Source organism: Notothenia coriiceps, unplaced genomic scaffold, assembly GCF_000735185.1.
Source record: "Notothenia coriiceps isolate Sejong01 unplaced genomic scaffold, NC01 NC01_scaffold00018401, whole genome shotgun sequence".
NCBI classification, from domain to species: Eukaryota; Metazoa; Chordata; class Actinopteri; order Perciformes; family Nototheniidae; genus Notothenia; species Notothenia coriiceps.
This window is the reverse complement of record NW_011351102.1, coordinates 1-9,176: the sequence shown is the minus strand read 5'-3', so window position 1 is coordinate 9,176 and position 9,176 is coordinate 1. Positions and strand designations below refer to the sequence as shown.

At 39.1% G+C, this 9,176-nt stretch overlaps 1 protein-coding gene across 1 annotated transcript; it reads right to left on the bottom strand.

Moving 5' to 3' along the window:
• Positions 1 to 2,356: 2,356 nt before the first annotated feature.
• On the bottom strand, positions 2,357 to 7,457 carry LOC104951011 (putative polypeptide N-acetylgalactosaminyltransferase-like protein 3). Its single transcript, XM_010777638.1, has 5 exons — positions 7,277 to 7,457; positions 6,529 to 6,666; positions 5,843 to 5,938; positions 4,714 to 4,875; positions 2,357 to 3,268 (listed from the first exon to the last, which is right to left on the bottom strand). Exons 1-5 carry the CDS (start codon positions 7,439 to 7,441, stop codon positions 3,152 to 3,154), a joined length of 678 nt encoding a protein of 225 aa, XP_010775940.1. The 5' UTR covers positions 7,442 to 7,457; the 3' UTR covers positions 2,357 to 3,151.
• Between the last annotated feature and the right edge of the window lie 1,719 nt (positions 7,458 to 9,176).

The following is a 9,176-nucleotide window of genomic DNA, read 5'->3' as shown; positions in this document are numbered from 1 at the left end:
ATGTCCTTAAAATGAAGTCTGAGTTCGACATTTTAATTCATGTCCTGCCAACACTGGCAGGACAGAAGGCGACACGCCAGTTCTAAGCCGTTTCCCTCACTCCTCACATCTCAAGCTGCATCCCCAAAATGTTTATTATGTTGTTGCATCGTTTCAGATGTTATGTTTCAGTTGTGCTCTTGATAAGCCATTAAAACAGTAAAAACACGTTCAGTTTCCTTTTGCTTTTTGTGTCTCCTGTTCACCAAAACATACCATCTGTGAGGGAAAAAGAAAGTAATCCAAAAGTAATCTAAAAGTAATCTGATTACGTTTTTTAAGACGCGTGTAATTGTAACTGTATTCGGATTACTTTCAGAGCCATGTATTTAGTAATCAGTAACTGATTACATTTACAAAGTAACCCTCCCAACCCTGTATATATGCTATGCTCTGACCGTTCCACTTCCTGCCTGCCCGACCTTACGTTACGGCTTCGCCGCGTAATAAATAGGATTCATCCTAATTTTAGAGGAGCCCTGCCCCGAGGCGCTTCTGGGACGCTTCTGGGACGCTTCTGAGCAGTAACGCGCCGCGTGTGGTGGAATAGCACCCATTGACTAGAGTGGCCGTGAGCACCGTGAGCACCGTGAGCACCGCGGCGCAGCCGTAATGCGCCCGTAAAGCGCCTCAGACGGACCCGGTGGAATCTAGGGGTTAGTTTTGCTTGATTCTGAGAAAGTGCTTTATCTTAAAGACGCAAAACTAATACCATATTATTTGGATTTTGTGTCACAGATACTTCTACTCCACTACATTTTGGAGGAAAATATTGTACTTTTCGATGTATAGAACACTAGTAGTAACACACTAGTTTTTACAGACTATGATTATATGATATGATGCAGTATTACTAATATACAAAGTATTTAAAAAAAAGTATCTACAATTGGCTCCACTTGGAAAAACTACATGTTCAAAATGCTTTGTATTTATTGATGATAAAAAAAAAAATTAGTACTCTATAATGATGTAATACTTTGAAAAGAGCCATTCTGCACATTGATTATATACTTTTGATACTTGAATTACATTTAACTGATACAACTTCTGTTCTTCTATTTGAGTTACAAATAGAAGAACATATCTTAAATGATTTCACCTCCAAATGACAGTCTTGTAACCAAATGAAAGTGGCCATATTATGCTCATGTTCAGGTTCATATTTGTACATTACATTACTGTCACTTAGACACTTTTATCCAAAGCAGTTACTTCAAACTTGTTTCAGTTGTTTAAATACTTTGAGAAGCCCACACAGGAAAAATTTGGGGGGTCTTGCCCAGTGACACAACATGATGACTGCAGTGGGGATTTAACCAGTGCTCCTCTGATCCGAAGAACTCACCAGCCCACTGAGCCAAAGCCTCCCTTTGTATTCTGTCCCTCTACTGTGACATGTCTCCATGCAGTGGCGTAACTATCGCCGGTGCAGCCGGTGCAACGCATTGACCGGTTCAAACAGTCTTCACAGTAACCAAGCAACCTAAATTAATTTGTAATTTGTCTGTCCAATGACCTTGCTCCCTTTCATGTCATGTGATACCTTGCGTGACGAGTGAACCGTTTAATCAACCTGTACTGTACTGTAGCTAGCAGCAGCAAGTTCGGCAGCATTATAAAAAATGTAATAGCTTGCATTTATAATGTACAGCAAACCAAAGCACAAGAGCGGCGCTCAAGAGAAAGGACAAGAGAGAGTGTATGTCCGTGCGTGTGTGAGCGCATCAGCGTGTGCTTATGTTTGGGGCGATGGGCCAAATCAATATGTGCACCGGGGCCAATCACAACCTTGTTACGCCACTGTCTCCATGCTTTAATGTTCAACATTTATTTTTCTCATACTGCCTGTGCTGCAGCACCTCTTTCTTACCTCTTTCTCTTTCTTTCACCTCTTTCTGTCTGAAACCAGAGCCCAGTCTGGTCTGATTGGTTAGCTGGCTGGCTCTGTTGTGATTGGTCAACCACTTAGAGATGTCCCGCCCCTTATCCTATCACATACATGTGTGGGAGAGAAACTCCCTCAGGAGGGAACACAGGGATTTTAGCCTTTGCAGACCATGCACTAAAACCTATAGAACACTACAGGAAAGGGAGAACCCCAAAAAGCAGAATAGGTTCTCTTAAAGTCACCTCCAAAACAAGGCTTAGAACAGTTTATTTTATTTTAACTGAATAATATTGTATCATTATCAAAAACTATTTTGTTCTCCATATTAGAATTGTATTAAAGCATTCTATTCTGGGAAACAGTAACCATGCAAAAATTGGAATTCAGTAGTTTATTGGAAGATAATTGTCCTGCAGTCCTCCTGTCTGCAGCCTGTTTTCTGCCCTCTTCCCGTGTGCAGTACGTACAATCATGCTACAAGATGTACTGCATTTGGTGCTATCCAATGGAAAAATGACAATAAAAAAAGACATCCACGACATATTAAACCATGATCCAGCCCAGTAGCCCTCGACAATGTGTTTTTTTTATGATTCACAATAACTACAAAACAATTAGGCTCTGATAGAAGTATTAATAATTGTCAATGCCTTTTTCTTCAAATTATAGATATATACAGGCTCAATACTCCCTTCAGAAGAGTATAAAAATCACTATGGGGCATTTATGTTCAAAATGTAATGCAGCGTCCCTCATTTCAAGGTATCTTGAGATTAAAACCACTAACGAAGCCCATTACAAACTACGATGGATTCTGATCATTTCTGAAAATGTAATTTCAGGGTTTTTATTCTTTTACATATCTCCAAGACGTTACATGATACAGAATGGAACAATGCACAAATATTTTGAAGACGCAGAAAACCTTATTTTTCCTCCACATAAGACAAAACGTGGCACAGGAATTATGGCAACGTCACATCAGAAGTCGGTCAGGTGGAAAGATACAGTCCTCATTCTGAACTTGCATTATTTTTAATGTCCGCTTTGTAAAGAAACTTAATTTTTCACAAGCCTTGCATCACTGAGAGGTCTCCTCTGTCACTTCTTGAGATGCCTGCTGTGCCTTGGCAGAGGCAGATCTCAGGGGCCGATCTCAGGGGCCGATCTCAGGGGCCTCTTAACGGCCCCTGGGGTCAGGGGTCCCGGGGGTATTGGCCCCTACTGCTTCATGGTGTTCTTGATGAGCCACCTCTGTCCGGAGCAGGGCCCCAGCACCAGGCGGCTGCTGGCCACCTCCAGACAGCGCCCTGACGCTCGGTTTATGATGGTGTCATTCTGTGGTGGAGGAGAGGGAGGACGTTCATCAGTGTACCATGTGACTGAGAAAGAAAGTGACCCCATCCATGCCTCATTTCATTTCCTCAGCTAATGTATCAAATTACATTTTTTGAATAGTTTGAAATGAACATTATGACATACTATGCTGTCATGTTTTATACGACATACTATTGTGAGATTTTTTAAAACATAATATACTATGACCATTTAAATGAAATGTTTATGCCTACTATGCTATTATTTTTGTGATTACATTTCTTATCTGCATTATATTTTTTAATTGCACTAACATTTCTGAATGACATTTACCGAAATATGATGACATTTTATCAAAGCATTACATTTTAAAGGCATACCCTACGATACAACTTATATTTATTCCTACCTACCATATACAGTATACCTGTACACAGTACACATACAAACTTTCTAATGAATTAAAGTCATGCCATTGTTTTTTCATATTTTACTGTATTTTATGTTTTATTTTGTATTTGACATTCACTTTGTTCCTTTGGATTGTCTAGGTTACAACCTTGACAATCCAATTTAAATTATTCAGTTTTTTCTTCTTTTTTTCCCACACTGTCCTTCATGTTTGTTAATCTGCATAAACTGTAAGACAAATGTACTTCATGATATTAGGCGATTTAAAAAAAGACATTTGATTTATAATATAACATAATAATCTCCTGCCACCAATCTTGATCCAGTCAGACGTCTGAGAGGACCGCTCTATATTTATGAACGCTCTAGTATGGAGTATCTAGTATTTAGGCCGTACATTGAGAACAAATGCAGTTTACCCAGACTGACTATGTAAAAAGCAGTAAGAGACAAAGATCCTTTGAGCAACAGTTCAAAAAGAAAGGAAGAAGGCTGAAGTCATTGGTAAAATACTATGCAGGTAAATGTAGCTTAGAATAAAATGTGTAGATTTAAATAAGAACAGCTTCCTGTTTCAGTGTGAAGTGCACACTAATGTCTCTTACAAGCTGAATCGACAGTAACCTGTGGATTTAGCAAATCTATTCACAGTAGAAACAGAAAGGTAGTCTAGGGTTAGCACTTCTGGAATATCAACTAAATATACTAAGGAAAGTCAAAACTTCAAAGAAAAAGCAGCTTCACTAAATAGCATAATTTCACATTTATGGTTCAAAAACTGTTGATACATTTTCTTGACAAAAACAGTATTCTAATGTAATTCACATATTTCTTAATTTTACAGTTTTTTTTAAGGAAAACAAATGAACATGACAGCTGATTTATTACCAACTGTGTGTCAACAACATGACCACAAGGTAAACATTCAATCTGATTTCATACATCAAAAACAGCTCTGTGTATTTTCTCTACAGTGCAACTTTTTGAGCACAAATCACTGAAATGTAACTTTTTGGAGAACAATCTGTTGTTTCATTATTTCCTCTCCCCCTCACCTGAGAGAAGTGCCAGGTCTTCTGCCTGACGTTGGTCACCTTGTCACAGTTGAGCAGCTGAGGCAGACTGCTGGTCTGGTCATCCACCACGCAGCGGGTCTCGTCCCCCGTGCTGCCCAGGGGCCCCAGGAACAGCTGGCCCTCCCTGGTGAACCGCCCTATCTGAGGGGACACACAATTATGGTGAAATAAAAATAAAATACCAAAAATGTAAAAGTTAAAGTAAAATTTCCAATAAAAGATACAATCATATTTACATAATGTATTTTTATGTTAACTAAAAATAAGAATAATGCAAAAACAAATAAACATAATTAAAGAAACAAGTTAAAGTAAGATGCACAATAAAAGACTAAACACATTTAAATTGAATACAAATATGAAATGTAAAGTAAAAATGTGCTAATAAGGATATAACAAATAAAATAAATGTATATAGACTAGCATGTTAGAGTAAAACGTCAAAGATTAATCAAATACCATTTAAATAATATAAGCGTAAGTAAAAGTAAAAATGTGCAATCAAATACAAAATAAACAAATAATATAAACGTATGTTGGAGTTGCACACTTTCAAAGGGATTTTGGGTGTTTATCGGCTCTGTTCTTCCCCTCCCTCCCACTGCCACACATGGGGTCTAATCGCCAAACACCATTACATTTATCTGTGCATTCTTGGTAATACATTTATTTTGGTAAATCAAAACTTGTCTCTCCTGATTGAACTGTTACATTTTACGTCTAACCTTATGTTTTATAAGACGTTATAGTCTAGGGACCACTTTTTTCAGATGGAAAACTTGAAATTGGCTACTTAAGTGCGTCTTCAGGGTGATAGCTCTGCTAGTTTTTAGCACTTGTTTACCACTGTGAGCTAAAAGGAGATGCCCCGCAGGCTGAAGCACTGACATTGGCTGACTTCAGCACAAAAAGTGTAACATGTGAACATTTTCTTCCTGACGGCAGAACTCTCTCCTAAGAGGATTCCATTGCAGCCTGTGTGAGAGACACAGCTGTAAATCATGTCACTGTGTGGAAGACACTAATGAGTGGTGTAGGTTTTGAAGAGGAAGCAGAGACATGGTGAGAGAGGCACTCTGAGGCAATTAGGTCAAGGGTTCGGTGTTACCTGAGGCCCTGTGCCGTGGCAGGGATGCAGCGTGGCCGTGTGGTTCTCCTTTATACCCTGATCCATACACAGGTGGCTGGCGTTGGAGTTACGAATCTAAAATAAAAAGCATCTTTGAAAATCATGCTCAATAGAGTAATGGGCGAACAAGTCTTAACAACCGATTATGAGTCTGCATTTTACCACTTCCAAAATGTGTAATTATCATAAACTAAATAAGTTGGTTTGCTACAGAGCTAATGTTCAGCAATATTCCCAAATCATTGCTTTTTGCTGAGGGTGCCCTTGTGATGCTAACTTCCTGTTTATAGTACATCAATTTGTCATTACTGCACCACTTTATCTAATTTGGCACAATTCTTTGTTTAAATTCCTAATCAAAGTCAAAAGTCAACTTTATTATCAATCTTGTGTGTGAGATACAGTATTAAGGTAAGGTAAGTCAGCATGTTATGTACATATCAGTAAGATAAAATCACCTGAATCCAAATGCAGATTAAACATTTTTAAAACATTGTACAATGCTTTACAGTTTTAAAATGGCACAGCTCAGACAGCATGTAGGGACATAATCTATGAGGTGTTATTTTAAATAGCCCTTAGGATGTATTTGTCTAATCTATCACTGACTCATCTGTTCTCGGTTGTTTCATCCAAGCTTCTCCTTCCTGTTTGTGCTGACTCACCTCTCCGTAGAACACCGTGTTGTTGTACCTCCTCATCTCTGGGTAAACATTGTCCAGGTACCACTCGAAGCTCTTACACTGCAGCCTCTTCCTGAGAGCCACCCTCTGAGAGATGTCTCCGTAATCAATACCGTGGTTCTACAAGAGCACAGCAGTCATTATGGGATGTCTCTGCTTTACAGAGGACTTTTTCAGTTTACCACATGAACAGTTGTAATAATGATCCAGAACATTTAACAGAAATGCTGCTGTTGTCTACTGATTACTAGCAGAATATTTTGATAAATCCGATTTCATTAGATTAGATAACAGATTCTTAAATTGATCCCGGATTAAGATTTGTTCTTGTAACAGCAACATAAAAAATACATCATTACAAATGTAAAACACAGTAAATATATGCTTATTAAGAATATAAAGATATATCTATAGAGCACACAATATAAAGACACAATGTACAAATATAAACAATAAGTTGATCGTAAATCAACTATGAGATATATCAATACATTATAATGTGTGCAATAGTTTAATTTATTGAAATGGGGTACATTTTGAGTACAACATCTACAAATTGTTCAGGATGATTAGAGGTTTAAAAAAAGTATTCAACCAATTCCCAGTTTATAACAAGTTGTAGCGAAGTCCTGCTTATGTTAAAATAAAAGATGAGCACACTTAGCATTAGCAGCCACCATGGTTAGCTTCATCCACAGGCCCAGCAGCCCAGCAGCCCAGCAGCCCTCACCTCCATGGGGATGTTCCAGGCCAGGTACACGTTGGACTTGTACTCGTCCAGCCAGACCTCGGCCACTCGCAGAGCGTTCCGCCGTGTGTGCAGAGCGATGTTACTGAGGTAGGGTTTCTTCATCCGGGCGATGTGAGCCACCCTGGAGCAAGGCAGCACCTCCATACTGCCTCCACACAGCCACACCTGCAGGGAGGGGGTGTTAGAGAACAGGGAAGTCAACTTAAAGCTAGCAGTTATATATGTTTGGCCACAAGGGGGCATACAATTTAAAGACAGGCTGACCTAATGAACTACAACCGTACATCTACAGTATATTACATGGACAGTGTTTACTTATAGAGGGTGGTAGGGTAGTAGGTCAATCTGTAGGGACTTGGCTTGGCAACTGAAGGGTCACCGGTTCAAGTCCTGATCCAACTAAAATGCAGAGCCTTCTTACTCTGACACCTCTCCACTAATGCATGTGTAAAGATCGAGTTTGTTCATTTCCGTGATGCAATGTAAATAAAACCAGCGTAAAACATTACTTTATTTCTTTATTTCTTCATATATTAGGACTGTGACTTATACCTGAACATAGCCATGTGAATATATTTATCCAGAATGATCTTCACTCATATCTGTGTATACTGTATATCAATTCAGCTACTTGGTGTTTTACTGTTTCTTTTTTGTTATTTATATTCTTAGTTTTACTAACATATTTACTTATATATTCTTGTTATCCCTGCATGAACTCCTATCTGTAATGGCCTATGTTTCACTCTGAATCTGTTACTGCTATGACAATGAAATGTCCCCAAATGGATAAATAAAGACTTATCTTATCTAATTTTTTCTTACACTGTTGGCGGGGCCCGGGATTTAAGATTGTCATTGCCAACAACTACACTGTAGCTTTTGTGTGAATCTTTAAATCCAAAACCCTATGTGTGTAACACTAACAGCATGCATGGAGCAACATTAGCAGTGTGGTATATATCTAGCTTATATATCCAGCTAGGTTCTGTCTGTCTGCTGTTTGGTGCATGGCAGGAAGTATACAGCGTATATCAGAGCTTTTTGCTGGTAGTTGAGGAGACTGAACCACACAGTAATTATGCCATAAACTAAAACAAAGTGCTGAAAGAGGCTGTAATGTGCCGTTGAGGTGCAGAGCTGGATATTCATTTTATGATCAGGGCCTATTTACAGAGACATTTTATTTAATGTTCATAACTATGGGCTCAGAACAGTCTCATAATACACACATGCACACAGAAGGATTCACACTTGTATTTCATGATCCGCAAAAGGATTCACACTTGTATTTCATGATCCGCAAAAGGATTCACACTTGTATTTCCGGATCCACACTTGTGTTTTTCAATGCATACACAAATGTGTTCCGTTTCATATACATGTAAATAAAATCCAAACACAGAAAAAAGTTTTACATATGTATTTTTGATCCTCACATATTTGTTTTCCGTTTAAATCCCCTGAACCTGCAAACACAAACCGCTTTCTGTGCATGGATCGCTGTGCATTCGTGTGTGGGTTTTTTGAGACTCCCCTGACGGTCACCCTATTCGTACTTGTAATTTCTCTCATCTATAGCCAATCAGATGTCTCCTCCAGTCTAAGCCAATCACATGAGCGCGCCCCCACGAGGGTATGATTTCTTGCGTTCATGATACTTCATATATACGCATTTTGCGCAGTCCGGTCAGCTCGCTAAACAGAGGGTGGAGCATCAGGTGATCATGTAGAGCTGCGTGTCTCCGTCAGACTCAGCAGCTGATCTGATCTCTCTCTCGCGTCCGGTTATACTTCACTCGCGTTTATGTCCATATCGATCAGATCCAGCTCTCCTGATCGGCCTTTAGAGCACCGATCAAACTATTTAGAGTGAATA